The sequence below is a fragment of the Polypterus senegalus genome, chromosome 15 (genome assembly GCF_016835505.1).
Source record: "Polypterus senegalus isolate Bchr_013 chromosome 15, ASM1683550v1, whole genome shotgun sequence".
Classification (NCBI taxonomy): domain Eukaryota; kingdom Metazoa; phylum Chordata; class Cladistia; order Polypteriformes; family Polypteridae; genus Polypterus; species Polypterus senegalus.
In genome coordinates this window covers 59,240,203-59,262,327 of record NC_053168.1, presented here as the reverse complement: position 1 = coordinate 59,262,327, position 22,125 = coordinate 59,240,203, and the positions used below count along the sequence as shown (strand labels likewise).

General features: G+C 38.9%; 1 protein-coding gene across 1 annotated transcript in view; it reads right to left on the bottom strand.

Annotated features, from left to right (window-relative positions):
- Positions 1-22,125, bottom strand: part of dgkb (diacylglycerol kinase, beta) — a 738,105-nt gene that overhangs the window by 675,445 nt on the left and 40,535 nt on the right. Inside the window, exon 2 of the mRNA XM_039736618.1 lies at positions 7,373-7,619. Coding sequence (XP_039592552.1) covers positions 7,373-7,442 — 70 coding nt within the window. The 5' untranslated portion in view covers positions 7,443-7,619. The remainder of the gene's footprint in view (positions 1-7,372; positions 7,620-22,125) is intronic.

The following is a 22,125-nucleotide window of genomic DNA, read 5'->3' as shown; positions in this document are numbered from 1 at the left end:
CTTATTGATATCAAATATTGATTTCTTGCTGTGTGAGAGTGCAAGAAATCAGAAAGAAAAGAAAGCAGATTTCTAAGGACTCTGCAACTGATGGGGGATTGAGGCTCCTGTCACATGTAGGAGAATGACAGAAGCACATATACCATGGATGAGTAATACAGGAATTTTCCACAAATCCTGTCATCTCCCCAAGAATCAGCAATAACAATTGATGTCACACACGTGCATGCATAGGGAGCATCCATGAAACCCTAGAGGTAAGCACATCAACACCACCACATCACAAGCAGCCTCTATTCTTTCACCCGTAGACTAGGGACAAGTTGCATGAAGGCCACTGATGTCCCACTTATTCAACCCTGGGCGCTATATAAAGAACAACATTGCTGGATGTTGAGATTCATTTCCAGAATCAGTTCAGAAGAGGACCGAGCTCTGCCATGGAAAGCATTTTTGAACCCTTATGCCTTATGCCTTATATGATCATTGTGTTTGGAATTTTTGTTTAACTTAGCTAATTTGCCCATCTTTAAACTAGTTCCCGGCTGATCCCCAACTCTTTTTTTTATCTTCCAGTTGTCTTTTGTTTACAGTTATTTTTCATGTATTTTCTCTGTGACAAAGCCTGAAAACAATAGAGAATACTTAGGGACATTTATTTTAGGCAGAATACCTTTGGGCATTGGAACCCCTGCAGGTTTTGTTTTCTTTTCTCCACTTTAACTGCAGTTGTTTGTTCTGTCCTCCTGGCCATTTGACCCTTTTATCATAGTCATCTCTAGAGACTTAATATATTCTATTTACATAATATATAATATCTATATCTATCTACATTATATAATATATAATATCTAGACGATATTGTATATAAGGACACTACTGTTTCTATTAATTACATATCTATGTTATGTAAGCCTGTATGGATTTATTTTTCTGTTACTTATTCATTATTATTCTTACATAATTTAATTTGTTTTACAAGTCTTGCAACTCTTTGACATCTTGTAAAGCACTTCATGCTACTTGTTTTATGAAAATGTCACTATAGAAACAAATGTTGTTCACATGTCAGTTAAACACCCAATCTGATCCACTGTTGAGACCCCCAGATAATTTAAGTATGCATCACCTTTACCTCTTACCCCATTATCCTTGGAATGCCAGAAGCCCACCACCAACTTCTGTGCTGCACTTTTATACCCCACCACATCTCCATTATCAACGTAGTCTATAACAGAGGAATCATCTGAGAACTGTAGAAGATGGAGTTTTACTTAAACTCATTGGCATGGAGGATAAAGAGAAGATGAGACAGGATAGTACCCTAGGGTGATCCTCACACTGTGGAGAAATGCCCTGCCAAAAGTTTAACAAAACATCAACTGATGGATTGTTTACTGCACTGGGCAAAGCTTTGTTAAATGCAATGTGGAGAAACAGCATTGAAAAATATTTGCATTATTTTACAGGGACAAAGACTCCCACAGCATTTAACCAAGGGAAGGCATAGAATTACAGTCCTCAGCTGAGGATGCAGATTCATTTATGTGCTTTCAGTGTTCAAAGGCCCTATTCTCCTGAGAGAACCTTGTAGCAGACATGAGACTAAATCTAACCACTAACACTAATAGCTTTGAGCCAAAGCAAAGTATTATGATACACGTATTAGAGCTTGTCAATTATAACTCTGTGCCAACTGGAGTTTTCAGTTAATTTCATTTTCTCCAAACAGCTATACCACAGTGCAGTTTATATTTTAAACTCAGCAACTATATGAAGGTCCTTTTGCAGTGGTTATATATTCATTTCAGTAGCTCTCTATTCACCATCAAAATTACAAAAGCTACGGCAAAGATAGATGGTGGCACTGAAAAAACCTTTTGCGTATTTATTCATTTAAAACATGTTGTCCTTTACATGACAAATGTACATTATCAATGTACACCTTTGCGTTGGCCTTTACTAGGCAGTTAGGATACACACCAAGCCTATATGATACTTCAAGCTTCTCCAGACTATTAATTTGCTCAGATGAGTTTTTCCATAACCTCTAAAATTTGCAATGCTGATTTACGTTTGAATACAAAGAAAGTGTTAAGGATTGTAGGGATGTCTTCACTAAAAAAATACTAAGTGATCTGCTTTATCTAAACCTGCTGATATCAGAAATTTTCTCAATGCTGCAGAATGTTACTTGGGGTTTCATGTATAAACGGTGCATACACACAAAAATGTATAAAGTAATATATAAAGTACAGTATATACAATATATTATAAAGTAATCAAAATGTATAAAAATTAAACTTGGTGTAAAGCCACACACATTTTCATGCCAGCTCAATCCCTGGCATACGCAAGTTCTCTGCTTGGTTTTGCAAACTGGTGGCACCCAGCGTCAAAGCAGTGCTATTGTTCCAGTGTGGTTTCCCTTTCTTTTTTAGATCCACATCTCTGACATGGCTTTTTCAAATACACTGAAATTAACCGCATATTGTTTATTAGTTTAAGGCATCTGATTGTAATTAACCTATAACAATATAATGGTCTACGAAATAAAATAGCTGCTTTAGCATTGTTAGTCTCACTGCACCACTCGGAGTGTTTATCCCACTGTATCTGAGTGTGGAATCACAGCTCTACAGCAGCTGATAGGAAAGAGAATTATCGGTATACAGCATCAAGCACACGCTTCCTCAGCCATGAACACAGTCTGTTTGAACTGTACCCATACAGTAAACGCTTCAGAGCCTTTCATGTAGGGACCTTGCAGTTCAGAAACAGTTTCATCCCAAGAACTATAAACGCACTCAATCCGTTCATCAAGTGCTCCTGGTAGAACTGTTTGTACTTATAAGTAAAATTCCCTCACTGTAAACTTGCGATGCAGTTATAATATTGTACAACCTAAGCCACTTTATAAAGCACGTATTTACATATGATGATGACTGGCTTCTAAATCAATTTAGATTTCCAAGCGCTACCTATAATTTTTAAGATGAAATGCAGCAAAGTATGTTTATTACATTATACAGATCCAATTTTAACATCATATAAATAATCTATATTGTCAATAATTAAACATGTGAGGACACAATGTTATAGTGCTAGCAACAAGCTGGCGCCCCATGTAGGGATTGGTCCTGCCTCGCACTGTATGCTTGTTGGGATTGACGCAACCCCAAATGGATAGATGGAGAGAATAATTAAACATGTACTATGAAGATATTTCAATGTTCCTGAAAAGTTTTGAAGAATCTGCTTTCTAAGCTTACAGATGGTTCAACATTTATTACAGAGCTGATTGTATGGTGGATGGTTACTTGGATAAAAAAAATAAGGACAGGAATTGGGGGTTAGTACATTTGAAAGAGACAGTACTGCTGCAATAAATTATTTCATCGAAGGTCGTGCAAGCATCTTGCGGGAGGCTGGAACAGTCTCTGGATGGGGCACCAGCTCGTCACTATCACTGTGCCACCGTGTTCCCTTGTTTAATACATGCTTTAATTCCTATCATCGTGAAAATGATATCAAGTATATATCTTAGGATTTAAATTGTTCAGAGAGCTGTGATATCACGAATGTAATGGATTCTGCATCCTGTCGGAGGAAGAGAAAGCCCGTTTAAGCACGTAGTGATTCACACACAGAGAGCACATAGAAGAACACACAGAATAGGAAGCATTTAATGTGCTACTTTAGTTATGATGGTATTTGAGGAACTAGTAAATTCAACAATTTTAAGATGAAGTTTATGATGTTCTAATTTAATGTGATTAAAGTGGAAATTTCGAGATTAAAGTTGAAATTTCAAGCATTTTTTTCCTACTGTTTCTATTTTTTTTTCTTTTCTCTGTACCCTAATAAGCTTCCATATGACACTCAGACTGTGGGCTACGACTCGCATTTTCATGGTTACTTTGATATCTGACAACTTCTTTTTTATTTCTGGCACTGTGCGACTTTGAGAACTTGAACTTTTGAATTTCTCCGATACTCTATGTCACTTGATCAACTTCCTTTTGTTGTTTATATCACTGTTTAAACAAACAGTAAATTTTTCCTTGCCTCCACTTGGTATTCACTGAAATTCTTCTATTTTCCCCTGTGCTTTTGCCATTGTCTTTTCATAGAAAGCCGAACTTAAGGGCTATTTATATTGATTTGCATATTCAAAGAGATGTAATTCTGGGAGGAGACGGGGTGGGATGGCAGGCGCATGCACATGCGTTACTCTTCACGCTGACTATGATTTATGTAGCAATAGAACGTGGAAGTTGGCATACACACAGATTTAAGCATCTGGACATCATGTTTTAGTGTGAATTCTATGCACACCATTATGCATGAGGCCCCAGGTCTTTGCTTACACACTACATACTTATTACTTAAAATTTTAAAATTGAGCTTTTTTAACAGATGTTTTTGTTTTTAGATAAAAGATAAAAACAAAGAACCGTGACAGTTTCATTGTAACAAAGATAACCTTAGCTGCATAGTCGGACTGTTTAATTACATTAATTAGCCTTGATGATTTGAAGCAAATCGTGATCAAACAGTCCCATTACTTAGGGTCATTTCAGAAGGCACTGGCCTGTATTGATAGATGGGTATAGTGCTGCAAAAGGATTATGCCATCAGACCTGATTCAAATCAAATTTATTTTAGGAACAAACAAGAATAGAGAGCTTACTGTATAAAGATTACTTTAATTTAAAAAAATCTAATTATTAAGCAGATTTATAATTTGCTATTTTGTGTTTTTAGTAGATACTACAAGCTGCTATATGTTGCCATTTTGTATCCTAATGCAATCATTTGAACATAAATTTCATTAAAGGCATCATCTTAATTTTTTTAAATTCAAAATATGTTAGCAGAGCACCTCAGTCATTATAAATTATAAAAAATAAAATGCAATGCCTAATCTTTAAATTTCATGTACACAAAAAGGTTCTGTGTTGGCTGTTATATCATGGGCAACATTTGGCATGCATGCAAGCCATATTTAAATCAAATCATTAAGTCATGGAGTCATGCTGAAAAAAAGACCCAATATTACATTTTGACTAACTAGACTATCAAATGTGTAGGGTAGTTATTTTAACAAATGATAATAGGACATTTAAAAACTGAAAACTGATGATTCAAAGCCACAAAAATCACAATATAACAGGCAAGTCTTTGTAGTGTACCATCCAATAAACAGATACCTGCCATTATGACCTGAACAATGTGGCAAATAGTTGCTTTTTATTAAAACTCAGGATTAATGTCCTTATGACTATTAAACATGTAGCCTCTTGTTTAGGATTGGATGGCACATCTTTAATATGAAAAATGGTCAATGCCCAACCTTCACAGTTTAACTGTCATTTATTTTTGCATTTTGTATATGACTATCAGTCATTTTCTAATCTGCTTACTCCTGAACAGGGTCTTGAGGGGTGCTGGAGCCTACCCAGCTAGCATAGGGTGCAAGGCAGAGACAAATACTGGACAGGGCGCCAATCCACCACAGGGCGAATACACACACCCCAACCACACATTATGGCTGTTTTAGTGTTGCCAGTTCCCCCAACTTGTGTGTTTTTGGACTGTGGGATGAAACTGCAGCATACAGAGGAAACCCATGCAGACATGGGGAGAACATGCACACTCCATGCAGGGAGGGCCTGGCACCTGAACTCTGGTCCCCTTACTGTGAGGCAGCAGGGCTACCACTGCATCACCCTGCCACCCGTATTCTAAATATGTCCTTCTTTTTAATTACATTTTCTTTCTTTTTTTCTGATGGTATAAGGTTCTAGTCCTTCTAATTGCACACTTCCAGGTATGTTGATTTTTTCTGTATATATGGTCATTTGGCAGCTCAGGATAATTTCTTAAAGAGGTATGCACTCCTGCCATGCCACAGGGAGATAACATTCTTTCAGCACAATCCACTTTTACAAATGCCAAACTTAACACTAGAAAACTACAACTGAATGAGACCAAGCCCCTTGAGGAAAAAAAAGTGAATGACTAATCTATCCCAAATAAATATAGGTTCACAAATAATTAATCAGAAATGCTGAATTTATCATCATCTGGAGGTATATGTACATCTCCATATTTCAGTTTTGCACTTGCAGACTGGTAACTTCATTGGATGCACCAGGAACACAATATGCTGATGTATGGTGTCACAGGCATCTTCCTGTATAAAAACAGGTGGTAAGCAAATTTCAGGTGTCAGATCTTTGTGTTAGCAAGAAGAGACTGTGCCATGTTTGCAGAAAACCTTAAACCAGACTGAGAAAGAACTGAAGATGTCATTATTTAGTTAAAGAAAGTAGCGAGACTGATTGTAAATGTTTCACTCCTCAAGCGAGTAATCAGTTTTGAGATTTAAATTATAATTTGTCCATGTTGTTTTGACCTTGGTGTGTTTTGTAGTTTTGAATCTGGCTCTGCACCTCTAGTTTTCATAGGTTTCCTGCTTCAGATCTAGCCTGATTTCAACAGACTTATCTAGCAGCAATTGAACTATTTTGCAATAGACTTCTAAACCTTAGTCAAAGGTTTCACCATTGAATACACCCCCTCTCCACCCATTTCTCAACATGCGTAAATCAAGTTAAAAGGCACAGGAATTCTACTCTACCACACACAATCATTCACTTATGCCAGCTAACTTTTAATCACTAATTAATCTGAAATGCACATAATTTTTTTGCGAAAAAATAAAAAAGCGTTCCCTAAGACTGTCCCCCTCAGAGGAAGGGAGGACATGTAGATTCCACACATAAAATGGTCTTACATTACATTAACACAACCTGATCAAGTGAGAAAAAAATCGTATTGTACGTTAGTCATTGGAAATGCATTTTTTTTACACTGCATTGCACTTCACAACCATGAATAGTACAGGAGCCAGGCAAGCAAACTAGCACAGGTTCTCTGTGAAAGCTGCACACAAGTAGATTGACATAAACACCATTACGTCAGGACAGGAATGTGCTGGGAAGGTTGTCAGCTCCTGAATTAGCAAGCTATTGTACCACTTAGCATGCACTGGGTGTTTGTCAGGCACGAACATCTGTGTTAAGTAGGTGGAGAATGCCTCCCCTTGCTTCTAAGCCAGTCGTATTCTCTCTTTCCTTTTTAAAAAAAATCTGAAAGGCTTAATCTCCAAGCAGACATGTACAACAGACAACAAAAAGGACCCCAAGCAAATAAAGAGTCAAGAGGGTGCCTGTATTTTTGGTGCGTCGGCCAATAAGTTATTGCAGCCATGCAAAAACAGTATATCGTGAAATTGGCAAATCTCCTGCTTTTTACAAAAGCAAAAGGAAAAAAAAGGCTTTTGTTAAAATGAAAGAATACCTACATTGTGTGTACTTCTGAAGCTGAGAAAATTCTGCAGGGCTTAGAGTGACCCACTTCTCTAGATTAGTCATGATGATCAATCTCTTTCTTGTTACATCCCAAGAATCCTGGTGAATTCAGTAATTCATTCAAGAAGGTCTCTGCTCGAGTAATTACTTATATCCACAGAAATGACATGTAAGACCAATATGAAGAAAGCTTTCTGAAGTGTAACTGATTGCAGTTCCTTAAATGCTGTATCTTCAAACCTAAAAGAAAAAAGGGTAAATATATTTTTAGAAAAAGGATCTAATACCATGAACAGGAATCAACCATTGCAGCTATGATTTCAATTATTTTTTTATTCTCTCTACTATGTTATTTATAAAGTCGTTCAGCTTGACAGGCTTTATGTCACATTGATGAATAAACCAATCCAGTCTTAAATTAAATAACAGCACACATTATTCAACACCTGATCAAATAAACACTGTAATAAATAAATAAATGCACTGTAATGTTAATATTTAAAACATTTACTGAAGGAACCTAAATATCTCCATATGTATTTTGTTTTATTGACAATATATTTCTTTGGATTCACTGGAGCAAAATTATAGTAATAATATTTTATCCATACAGAATCATGTTAATTTGTTTCTTGTATTGTGGTATACTAGTGCATTGGTTAGTGTTGATGCCTCCCAGTTAGAAAAAAAAACCTGTGTTCAAGTTCCAGAATGTTCATTATCTATATTGTCTTGTGGGGCCAAACATGATTCTCAAACAAGAATACAAGTCTGAGGACAACTCACTTCAGCCCTTGCACTTTAAACAGTCAGGGTTGCAGAATTTCATTCCTCCTTGTGTATTAGAAAAACATGCAAAAAAAAACCCAATGAAAAACCTGGGAGAGAGCAAAAGAAATTGAACAAAAGACTTGATGCTTAGAGAAACTAAAAGGCTAAAATTGGTGTAATCAGTTCAGAAGCTCAATAGCACAAGGTAACTGAAGGTTAAGGATTAATTTGTAGAACACTGCAGGTACTTGGTTCCACCTGATTGAGAAGCACTTCTGTTTGCTACAATATCTTTCTGTCATTTTGACAGTTGTATCACTATGTGGCATAATAACAACAAATAGAGTTTAGATTAGCATTCAGATCTATACATATACTATGTGTTAAAATGCTGCGGCTGAATTCTATTATGGCGTGTATGCATTTCCAATTCAACAGTAATGTCAGTCATTATCCAAAGCACTATACCCTAACACAGGGTCACAAGAGACAATCCCAGGAATGGTACCAGCCCACCACAGGGCGCACACACCAGGGACAATTTAGGATCACCAATGCACCTAACCTGCATGTCTTTGGACTGTGGGTGGAAACTGGAGCACCCGAAGGAAACCCCCACAGACACGAGGAGAACATGCAAACTCCTCACAGGGAGGACCCGGGAAGCGAACCCGGGTCTCCTAACTGCGAGGCAGCAGCGCTACCCACTGCACCACCATGCCGCCCAACAGTTATGTTAACTTAGTTATCCATTTAAGCATGCAGTCAGAAGGTGAATGCTGCACAGACTTGTCTGTTGAAGTGAGTCACATTTACTAATTATGGTGTTTTGAGAAGCAATACAATACAATATAATACAGTTTATTTTTATATAGCTCAAAATCACACAAGGAGTGCTGCAATGGGCTTTAACAGGCCCTGCCTTTTGATAGCCCCCCCAGCCTTGACTCTCTAAGAAGACAATGAAAAACTCACAAAAAAAAACCCTTGAAGGGAAAAAATGGAAAAAACCTTGGGAAAGGCAGTTCAAAAAGAGACCCCTTTCCAGGTAGGTTGGGGCATGCAGTGGGTGTCAAAAAAGGGGGTAAATACAATACTGTACAATAAAACAAAATCTTCATCTTCTGTGGCACTCCATTATTGTCATTAGGTGTTGTCAGTAGGTACATTTACTGGTTGAGGTGTTTTTGGTACTGAAATCTTCATCTCCTGTGTTGTTTCATTATCGCCTCTCTTAACAGCAGTCCTTTTCACCTCCTTTTTTCAGGGTGTGACACACCATTTACATCCAATACATATTTTGCAATTCATATTTTCACAAAGGTAGCTGCCAATTCTATCATCCTTAGGTCAACTCCTACATTGTTGCCATAACTGAACAACAAACAGCACACATTTAACCCTTGGACTACATATCATTTACTTTTACCGCTAGTCCACTGATGTCTCCAAATGGCAAAGTACTGCATAATCTGCTTTTACAGAAAGCTTCTTCCATGGCAACAGGTTATGTTTATTTTTAACACATGCAATTTACTATCTGTACATACGAGGCACATTTACTGTATATGTTTAATAGAGGTCTTTGTTTACAGCCGAAAAGTCTCCTAAAGTTTATTTTTAATTAGAAGCTTACTCCCTCTTCACATGAGCACCACTGCTCCTCGCAGTTCAAAATCACCATCCCTACTTTGTGCGTTGTCTGTTCGGAGATATTGGGTAGGTTTAGAAATGTCTCTGTGAGCCCTCTAATAGTTCTTACCCACTTTTAAGCACAATTCACTCATGGTTGTCTCGAGATGTATATATTATACATCTGATTCACTGAGAATATATTCTCTGTGGCATTTGTAAATGCCTTCTGAACCCATCTTCTTTTTCTTCATGTTCTCTCACATCCCAAACACATGTAATGTCAGATTGGTCACTCTGAATGAGGGCTTTCTTAAACTTTTTTACTCACGACTGAATCTTGCCCTTCTTAGCGTCTTTGAGACTTATTCCATGACCATTGTCAGAATGACGGGAGAATTTCTGCCGTTCATCATTGTTTTCCCACCAATCACCACTAATTGACAGTGCAAGGAAGGGGGTTCCCCTTGGAGTAATACCAACTGATCGTCATAGCAGAACAATGTCAATTGCATAATCAAGCCATATTACTACAACAAACTTCACAAACCATACAAAACCCATTCCCAGTGAACACAGTAGTGACTCGCGATCCTGTGTGACCCAACTCGGGCAACCTGTCTTCCATTTTGGGTCTGACTTATAGTTAAATAATAATGCTCTAAATAGTCCTAGTCTAGATTCATGAGTGAATATTCTCTTCAATGGCCTAGAATCCTATCCAGGTTTAGATACTGAGCTGATTCGGGTGTTGCCAGGGTTGACTCCACCTCTACATGAAACCTCAAATGGAAAAGATGGTTAAGTACTGTATTAAAGTTAGATTGTTGTTTTTGGCCAAATCCTTCGTTTCCAACAAACTTACAAGATTAGGATACAGTGTAGTTATTCATATGCAATTTTACAGGTGTGTACTGACAGTCACACAGTTAGACAGATGTGAGGAATGAACCTGTTCAAAGTCTTGTGCCTTAACAAATACATCTAACTGCTGCCTCTAGAAAATGGATGGATGCTACTTGTGTAGCATATTTATGTGTAAATCTTAGTTTTTACATTACACCTTTGATTTAACTAGTGAATACACAATGTATTACTCTATATTTGATTTTTATTCCACTTAAAAATGCACAGTTTGGAGTTCTAAAAAGGTGGGGTAGCAATGTTGACTCTTGTCTCGGTGTTTGTCCACAATAGTAGTAGGTGGGAATTGCAAAGACAAAAGGCAGAAGGCACTGGAGCTTAATGCAGATAGACAGATAGATAGATACTCCAGCAGCAGCATACTGATGAACAATATTAAAGAGTGATAACAATGAAGGTATAACAGACAATAATTTTGTATAATAACGTTTACCCCCCAAACCCCTCCCCCCCGGTTGGAATTGAAAAGTCACATATTGTGAGGGGGGAACGATCACCTCGGTCCTTTAGTGGAGCAGGACAGTGAAAGCAGTCTGTTGCTGAAGCTGCTTCTCTGTCTGGAGATGATCCTGTTCAGTGGATGCAGTGGATTTTCCATTGTTGACAGAAGCCTGCTCAGTGCCCATCGCTTTGCCACAGATGTCAAACTGTCCAGCTCCGTGTCTACAATACAGCCTGCCTTCCTCACCAGTTTGTCCAGTCATGAGGCATTCCTCTTCTTTATGCTGCCTCTCTAGCACACCACCGCGTAGAAGAGGGCGCTCGCCACAACCGTCTGATAGAACATCTGCAGCATCTTATTGCAGATGTTGAAGGACGCTAGCCTTCTAAGGAACCGTCATCAAATCTGTCTCAACACGCGCTAACCAGAAGCCATGGTTCACAGCAGAAGTTCACAAGCTGCTAAAAACAAGGGATGCTGCCTACAAAGCCAACGACGAAGTGACACTCAGAGCAGCCAGAACCAACCTGTCCCGAGGCATCAAGCTAGCAAAGCAGGAGTACTCAAAGAAAATTAGTGATCACTTTGCCTGCTCAAGAGATTCTCGGCAAATGTGGCAGGGCATCCAAATCATCATGGATTATAAGGCCCCACTGCGTATGTGTGTTAATGACACCTCTCTTCCAGATGCTCTTAACACCTTCTATGCCAGGTTTGAGACACAGAACAACAAACCAGCATGGAAGACCACCCCCTCGCCAGACAATCAAGTTCTGTCCCTGTCTGCAGCTAGTGTGAGAAGGACTCTCACCCAGGTCAACCCACACAACGCGGCTGGACCAGATAACATACCTGGAAGTGTGCTCAAATTCTGTGCTGACCAGCTGACTGATGTCCTAGTGGACATCTTCAACATCTCCCTGAGCCAAGCTGTTGTGCCACAATGTTTTAAAAATACCATCATCAGACCTGTCCCAAAGACAGCCATAGCTTCGGAACTCAATGACTACCGCCCAGTGGCACTTACTTCAATCATTATGAAGTGCTTTGAGCGGTTAGTCTTGAGTCACATAAAGAACCAGCTGCCCCCCAAACTGGATCCTTTACAGTTTGCATATCAATCAAACCGATCAATTGATGATGCAATTTCAATGGCACTCCACCTGACTCTGTCACACCTTGATCACCGCAATGCACATGTAAGAATGCTGTTCATTGACTTCAGCTCAGAATTCAATACTATCATCTCCCAGCAGCTGATCAGTAAGCTGAATCTGCTCGGACTTAACACTTCCACCTGCAACTGGATTCTGGACTTTCTCACTGAAAGACCCCAAACAGTACAGATTGGGAATATAAGATCTAACACCATCACACTAAGCACAGGTGCCCCCCATGGTTGTGTGCTGAGCCCGCTACTCTTCACGCTGCTGACCCATGATTGCACTTCCAACTCTGACACAAACCACATTATCAAGTTCGCCGATGATACTACAGTAGTGGGACTCATCGAGAACGCCGATAATGCAGCGTACAGAGAAGAGGTGGAACGGCTGGCACTTTGGTGCAAAGACAATAATCTGTCTCTTAATGTTGAAAAGACAAAAGAGTTGATTGTTGACTTCAGGAAGACCAAGGCTGCCCATCTTCCACTCAGCATTGATAGCGTCACAGTAGAGAGAGTGAAGAGCACCAAGTTCCTCAGTGTTCACATCACAGAAGACCTGTCCTGGACCAAAAACACCACCTATCTTACAAAAAGAGATCAGCAGCGTCTCTACTTCCTGCGACAACTGAAGAAGGTGCACCTCCCCAAACCCATACTTACCACCTTCTACGGAGGCACCATAGAGAGCGTCCTGACCAGCTGCATCACAGTCTGGTATGGAAACTGCCGTGCCTCTGACCGCAAAGCCCTTCAGAGGATTGTGCGGACCGCTGAGCGCATTATTGGCAGTTCACTACCCAGTCTATAGGAGAACTACACCTCACGCTCCCTTCATAAAACCATTAGCATCATGGCTGATCCCCACCACCCCTCCCACCAACTGTTTACTCCTCTTCCATCTGGAAGACGACTCTGCAGCATCAGGAGCATGTCTGCTAGATTGTGCAATAGTTTCTTTCCTCAAGCAGTCCGGCTCCTGAACACCATGCTGCCCTCCTCCACACTGGACTCTTTACTCCTTACACTCTCTGGATTACATAGCACTACATAACACTGTATTTTTTTTATCATAGTTATATATATACGTATCTTGTGTATTGCACCTTTTAACTCTGGAGGACGATATTTCGTCCTATTGTGTACTGTAAGTATATTGTTAGGATGACAATAAAGCTCTACTTGATTTGACTTGAAGTATAGTCGGCTCTGTCCTTTCTTACACAAAGCATCAGTATTGGCAGTCCAGTCCAATTTATCATCCAGCTGCACTCCCACATATGTATAGGTCTGCACCCTCTGCACACAGTCACATCTGATGATCACAGGGTCCATGAGGGGCCTGGGCCTCCTAAAATTCACCACCAGCTCCTTGGTTTTGCTGGTGTTCAGTTGTAGGTGGTTTGAGTCGCACCATTTAACAAAGTTCTTGATTAATTTCCTATACTCCTCCTCCTTCCCACTCCTGATGCAGCCCACGATAGCAGTGTCATCTGCAAACATTTGCACGTGGCAGGACCCCGAGTTGTATTGGAAGTCCGATGTACTTTGTATATAGGCTGAACAGGACTGGAGAAAGTACAGTCCCCTGCAGCGCTCCTGTGTTGCTGACCACAATGTCAGTCCTGCAGTTCTCGAGACACACATACTGAGGTCTGTCTTTAAGATAGTCCACGATCCATGCTACCAGTTATGAATCTACTCCCATCTCTGTCAGCTTGTCCCTAAGGAGCAGAGGCTGGATGGTGTTAAAGGCACTAGAGAAGTCCAGAAACATTATTCTTACTGCACCACTGTTTCTGTCCAAGTGGGAGAGGGATCGGTGTAGCATATAGATGATGGCATCCTCCGCTCCCACCTTCTCCTGGTATGCGAACTGCAGATGGTCGAGGGCGTGGTGGACCTGTGGCCTCAGGTGGTGAAGCAGCAGCTGCTCCATGGTCTTCATCACATGTGACATCAGAGTGACAGGCCGGAAGTTGTTCAGCTAACTAAGACGTGATACCTTTGGGACTGGGGTGATGCAAGATGTTTTCCAAAGCCTCGGGACTCCCCTGTTCCAGGCTCAGGTTGAAGATGTGCTGTAGAGGACTCCCCAGCTCCAACGCACAGGCCTTCAGCAGTCGTGGCGATACTCCGTCTGGACCCGCTGCTTTGCTGGCACAAAGTCTCCTCAGCTCTCTGCTTACCTGGGCTGCTGTAATTGTGGGTTGGGGGAAACTCTCTCCTATGCTGGTATCAGCAGAAAGATGGGTGGAGGGTGCAGTACTTTGAGGTGAGAGTGGGTTAGGGTGGTCAAACCTGTTGAAGTTGTTAATCTGGTTTGCTCTCTCCATGTCTCTCTCAATGGTGGCACCCCGCTTCGAGCTGCAGCCAGTGATGATCTTCATCCCATCCCACACTTCCTTCATGCTGTTATTCTGCAACTTCTGCTCCAGCTTTCTCCTGTACTGCTCCTTCACCGCCCTGAGCTGGACTCGGAGTTCCTTCTGCACGCACTTGAGCTCATGCTGATCACCGCCTTTAAAAGCTCTTTTCTTCTGGTTCAAAAGGCCCTTGATGTCACTTGTAATCCATGGCTTGTTGTTAGCATAGCAGCGTACTGTTCTTACTGGAACTACAATGCCCATACAGAAGTTGATGTAGTCAGTAGTGTAGTCAACAACCTCCTCAATGTTCTCACTATGTGACCCCTGCAGGATATCCCAGTTCATAGTTTCAAAGCAGTCTCTCAGAGTCTGCTCTGCCTCAGGGGACCACTTCCTGAATAAGCATGTGGTTGTAGGTAGCTCCTTCACTCTTGGTTTGTAGTGAGGCTGAAGCAGAACCAGGTTATGATCTGCTTTCCTATGTGCAGGCAGCCGGGTGGTGCTGTATGCGCCTTTAACAATTGCATACAGTAGGTCGATAGTCCTATTTCCTTGGGTGTTGCAGTCCACATACTGGGAGAAGGCAGGTAATGTTTTGTCCAGCATCACCTGGTTAAAATCTCCAGGGATTAGCACAAGCGCCTCAGGGTGTCGTGTTTGTAACAGTAACAGTGGAATGCATGACGTCACCCGCTATGTCCGTGTTTGCCCGAGGAGGGATGTAAACAATAACAACAATGATGTGTCCAAACTCTCTGGGCAAGTAATAGGAACGCAAACTTACGACCAACAGTTCGATGTCCCTGCAGCAAGTGGAGATTTTAATGTTTACATGTCTAGAGTTGCACCATCTTTATTTACATAGAGAGCAAGTCTTCCTCCTTTCTGCTTCCCACAGGTATTTACATCTCTGTCCGCGCTAACTGTGCTAAACCCGGGTAGCTCCACGTTAGCATCTGTGATATTAGTTGTTAGCCACGTTTCACTAAAACACAGCAAACTGCATTTTCTGTAGGTCCTGCCATTACCTCCAGTACCTTATGATTATAGTCAAGTAAGGCCTAATGAAGCTTAAGGAAATTCCCCTGATTGTGACACAGAGGTAAACCTCATGGCTTATGGCTGCAGGCCACTGGGGTTGAATCCAAACTCAGTTACTGTCTATGGCGATATATGCACATTCTCCTGTGTGATTTCCTTTGGGCATTTCCCCCTGCATCCACATCCCAATGTTCAGTTTAGGTTGACTAACCACTCTAAATTTGGGCTGGTGTGAGCAGGTTCTATGAGCATGGATGATCATGCCCTGTATTTTTATCCCATCAAGAACTAAGTTATTGATGGGTTGTGCCCATAGCTGCTTAGTTAAGTGTCGGCTTCTTATGATCTAGTAGTAAACTAATAACGTTTGAAAAAACTGATGGAGGAAAAAAATAGATAAGCATTTTTGAAATTAAGCCACATCCCTAAGACAAAATCAAACTCTACATAGATATTTCTGTGTCACTCACACTCTGTCAGGAATCATGCTAAGACAGTGTTTTTACAAACAGCACGTCATCCATTGCATCTTCAAAAGACATTATTTTCTAGCAGAAAGACAACCTGCGTTTGTGCTCTGCTAAACGAGTTCAAGACCACATGGTGTGCAGTTATGTGTCCCCCACACTGTGTTTGTACATTTTTGATACAAACATAAAAAGGTATCTTATTGGTTTATAATGAGAGAAATCCTGCCTGATTTTTTTATTTTGTTTTTTTTTTTTTACCATTTGCTCTAATTAACTGGAAAATAAAGAAAAATAAAACCATTATAGGATAAATTGGGTCTATTTAATTAGTACTGTAATGGCAAATATATAAATATCATAGCAAAGGTGGCACTGTGGTGCTTTGTATAGTGTAGCATTGAATTGCACCCAGAGCTCTGCATATGTAGAGTTTCCACGTCATTCCCGTATGTGCTAGAATTCTTTCACCTTATACTTTGCTTTTCCTCTTACATCCCAAAGACCTTTGTGTCCTGCACTGGTGTGGTGTCCCATTCAGGACTGGATAAGGCTGGATCTTTTTAGCACTTGGATATATCTTGTTAATTAAATAGAAGTTTTAATATATATAGATTAAAGATTGTCTTCATGTCTGGTGCTGTGAATTGTAAACTGCAGTTCACTTAAATTTTCTTAATGCAACTTTTAAACAAGTTCTTAAGAAATTCATGATTATAATTTAGCAAGTATACTACAAATCTTCTTTTTCTTTTGTAATGGTCTTATTTTTTTTACTGTATACTAGCCATAACAACTCATCCTCCCATATAGAAGGCTGTAATATTGAATGGGTACACAGCATTTACATCTGTAAGGACAAATGAAGGAATGATAAAATGGATAAATAACTTTCATGCCTACTTGCTTCTATGTATACATGTGACTTGTATGTTTAAATGTTTGTTGTACACTGTATATATACTTGTATGCTTACATACTGTGACACCGTATTGAATTAAACAGCATATTTAAGCAGAAAACACCTCCTTATACATATTTTAAACAAACATTCCATCTTCATTGGAAATTAGTTTTTACTGTTTTTCTGTATCAAAAACATTTGTACTTTAACCTTTCTGCTTGAGGTTGCTATAGACCAAGTATCATATGATTAACCAGTAGTAAAACTGCAATGTATAAATCAATATCAAAAATATATTAAATTTGGCAAGTGATGGAGATGAAGTAAATGGAACATGTGCTTCCACGCCAAAATGAAGTATGAAAATGAATTGAGTTTTACTGTGTGAGAGACGGCTGGCAGCTCAACCCAGATGGGATGTCCCTGAAATGGAAGGATGGGGGAAGGCAGCTACTTGTGGACACTGCCTCCCCCAAAATGCTACATGGCAGCTCCCCTGGAGTGTAGCGGTGCCCTGAATTCCTACAGGGCATCCTGGGACTTGGAGTTCGGTTTCTCAGCCAATGCACCTAACCTGCATGTCTTTGGACTGTTTGGTGCTGTGGGTGCCACAAGGGGGTGCTGTGAAAAGACCTGGGGAGTCATGCTTCCCTTATAGCCCATAAGTACTAGGAAGTCACGAGGACGGAAACCTCAAAGTACTTTGGGGCTGATTAAAGAACTTGAGTTCTCCATCTGACCCGGAAGTGCTGGCAAGTCACGTGGGAGGAAGAACAGAAGCACTTCCAGGTTGTGCACTATTTACAGGACTGCTGAAGACCCAGCAAGTGAGCCAGAGTCGGGAGGAGTAGGACAGAGCTTGGTGGGAGGTGTGGAGGAGAAAAGAGAGAGAGAGAGAGAATTGTGTTGACTATTGTATTACTTGCCTGTTTATTGGTGGCTATGGTGCTTAGGGCACTGTTTTAGAGAAGAAAGAAATAAAAATACTTCTCAGTGCTTTTACCTTGTGTCCTGCGTGTCTTTCTGTTGGGTTTATAGGGACAACAGTGACCCTTAGTGTTCACAACTGTTATAAATCCACATATCTGCATCAGCCTCAAAATCTATATTCTGTACTAATTAGAGTTTCTGCTGTGTGTTTACTACTATCTACATACTCACTGCATTCACTTCCAGATATTGCTTAGCTTTATGCTATACATTGCTTGAGAATAAATGCCAGGTTCAAATCTGTGAAATCTAAAATGTCATTCATGAGCCATACATAGATATATAATTTCTTTATATAAAAAGGTGTTTTTGCCTGTTTTTCCCTTTGTTTAAATAATTACATATTATATTTTCCTTTTGTGATTTACTTGCTGAATTATCATTTTTGCATGAATTTTTTAAGATATTTCCTATTTGTTGCCTTAGGCATATTGTGTTGAACCGTATTTAGCAATTAACAGTAGTTGTTTCTCTTTCTAGTAATTATGATTACAGATAAGAAATGTCTTTGCCTACACACCTCTCTGCTAAGATAAACTCACTTCATTGAACCTAGTACATATGGCGCAGACACACATGTTAGGATCACTTGGCATGCTCCTTCTCCATACTAGCAGCCTTAAAAACCATACCCAGACAAAGATCTATAACTCTCTTGCCATTAACATTCATAAACCTATTAGCCATAATAATAGCTTGGTTTTAATCATCTCAAAAACTAAACATTGTAGAACATTTTCAATAAGATGAGATTTACTGACTACATGCCTAAAATCGTACACACACTACAATGTACATAATCACTCCAGGGTCATCATTAAACCGTAGAGTGCCTACCAAGTGAGAATAGGCTTGTTCAGAGTTTCCTCATGAGCAGTCTAAAAGCAAACATTTCTATTGTTAGAATTAGTTTGCAATCTGTTTGAAAATTTTTGTATAACATTATGAAAAATTGTTATGTTATATGTTAGTTTGATATTTTTATTATTTTAGTGAGGTCATCACAACCACATTTTGTGTTCTAGTTTCTTGGATGGTAGCCACGCTTTTGTGTTTCTGCATCGTTGGAGCAATGTTGATTTGTGGTTGCTGCTAACATGACATAGGTTACTCCCTGCCTAAAGTATATAAGATGGCAATGCCAGCATACAGTGCCCAGCCTTTTGGATATAATTCAAAATTCTCTGGTGAAGAAATCTTTTTGAATCTCTCATTGATTATATTGTATTGTAATTTCCTTGTCTAAAGCCTTTTGTGTTCATTTACAGCTCAAATGTCAATGATACAATATATACAGTTTGGTCCAAAGAAAATTTCATATTAGAGTTCTCCACGAGGATAGCTTTTATCGTATAACAAACAAACACACAAGATTTTAATAAATATAAACAACATTTAGAGGTCACTCCATTTGGCAGTTTTCTGCTGTCATCTGGACTGAACAGCAGGTGACTCTTCCACATTTGTAGGTCTACAATATTACCATTGTTTGTCATTTGTGGATTTTCGACACTTTACATAGGCAACAATTGTTAAGAATTTATGTGTAGACCACAAACAAACTAGAAATAAATAGAAACTTGCACTTACTACTAGAATATTCTGGTAACTCCATCTTAGTATTAGAATGTCCCTTGTTTCGTTTTTATTTTTTACTAATCACGTAGCTGTAACAATACAAATAAAATGTTTAGCATGGCAAAACCTTTAAATGTTTCAAAATCAGGTTGAACTATTACAGGTAAGTAAGCTATCACTAATGGACAAAAATAAGCCGTGTGGAGAAATGATTCTACACATCATATATGTACATATATCTGCAGATGTGTGTGTGCGCGCGCGCATAGTCAGTTATGTGTGTTTTTTCTGTATTTTAGGACAGAATCTTTATTTTTGTACTTAAGGTGAATGGAAAAAATGTCCCCAATATGAAGAAACTGTGTGATAGTGTGATTCTCAGTAAATGGTTGTGGGTGATAATGATAGCTTGTTTGTTGGTGATATATAGCGCAAACCGAGACTTGCATGTGTACTTGCAAGCGTATCCCAGAAAGACAGATGAATTAAATCCTATTGCCAAAAACATTAAAGCAAATATTCAAAATTACCCTTGCAAATAATAAAAATGATTTCAATATGCATTTCCCAGAATAGAACATCATTAAAAAAGCATTGTACTCTTGGTTTTCTTATTTTCTCAGTTATGGTCCCTATACTGTTCTTCATACTATGTGACTAGGAGCTTTTGAGTAAAAATTCTCTCTCGATAGGATAAGAACAGGCTTTCAAGCAAAGGTCAGTCAGTGAGTCTCCAGAGGTTTGTAAAGAATACATGTGTGCACATGTAGGTTGAGAAATCGCAAAAGTAGAGCTGCAGCTCTTTGGCTCTATCGGTTTACAAATCTATAGTAGCACTACTCATTTTGCTTTGAAGTTTGGTATCTTTATTTTTATTATTGAACATTCTAGCTATAATACTGTACATTTTCAATACAATTATGATTTCAGGAGACAGTGTCTGTTAGATACAATGATAGATAGATAGATAGATAGATAGATAGATAGATACATGACATTGCAGTGTAGGCTTATTTATATGACAAGTAACAGCCTCATCTTTTTCAACAATAAGATATGTGTGTATATTTTATCAACAAATGAAAGGGAAAATATGAAACTTAACTATTTAAAGCAACAGAAACATAAAGCATACACCACCTTTGTTATGCATAAAATAAAACAATTACCGGTCATGCAGAGAAAATGAACAAATCATCTAAACAAAAAACACCCTGTAGCTATTCACGTTGTTCTGGAACACATCTGCTGTCTTATAGTCATGTAATAGTGCAGAACACCATCTGTTTCTCTCCTGCCATTCTTTAAATAATTAAAACAAATTGATCTAAAGTTGCTCAGCTGGACTCAAATTGAAAATGTTGTTAGACAGCCAATACTAACTTACTTGAAATAATCAAACAGGTACAGAGAAATGTGTTGTCCACAACTGTTTTATGCAGTTGTTGAAGCAGAATGCTCTAATGTAATGCTTGGAAAATTGCAGTAAGATTAATAGTGTGGTGTAATTGATAGTGCTTCAATAAATTTACTTAAGTAGCTAAATTTAAGCATTTTAAAAATGGTAAAAGCAATGAAACATGGGTCAGGGGAGCATATCATCATACCTTTTTGCCATTGTAATATGCAGTACATACACTAAAGTGGATAAAATTAGGGAGAATCTGTAAATGATGAAAGCATACAGTAATTGTCAGACACTATCACATACATAAATTAAAGAGGTGGAACTTACAGTTTGCCATTTAATTTTTACACATTATGTCCATGTTTCCAAACAATGAACACTAAATAGTTTAGTGTGTTCTAAATTTGAAAAGTGCATGGATGTAATTATGTTTTTTTAAAAAAATAAGCATATTTTCATGCAATTATTTGATAAATTAAATTTCTTTTTTTGTTCTAAAATTAGTCATTCTGATAACATCGAATAGGAAAATAAAGTGACACTGAAAAATGTATACAGATTAAAATAAATATATCCTCTAATATTTAAAGCTGAATGTGAGTTTGTTCAGTATGCAAATCCACACCACTGATATCTCTCGCAAATTCGGTACAGATTCACCATTTATATAGATCATAAACTATTATATGTTCCAAAATCTTTTCCCATCTTTATTTAGTGACAGCACCAACAATTTATTAAAGAAGGAAGCATTTTTGCAACTTAGCTTAGGCATGCACCACAGTGGTTTAGTCAGAATTTTGGAATGAGGCAAATATTTTTCCCAAGGGGAATTTATTTAGTAACCTCACCTTTACTTTATTCCACTCCAGACTGCACACAATAAAATAAAGCTAATTAAAATTTAAATAGTTCTTGTCATTTTTGTTTCATGTATTTATACCAGTCACTCCTCCAAGATGAAGACATGCTGCTAATATTTTTTTAAAAAATAGTTTAATGATAGGTAGCACCCTCATAGAGTTTCAGCAACACTGAATCTTGCAAAGGAGACA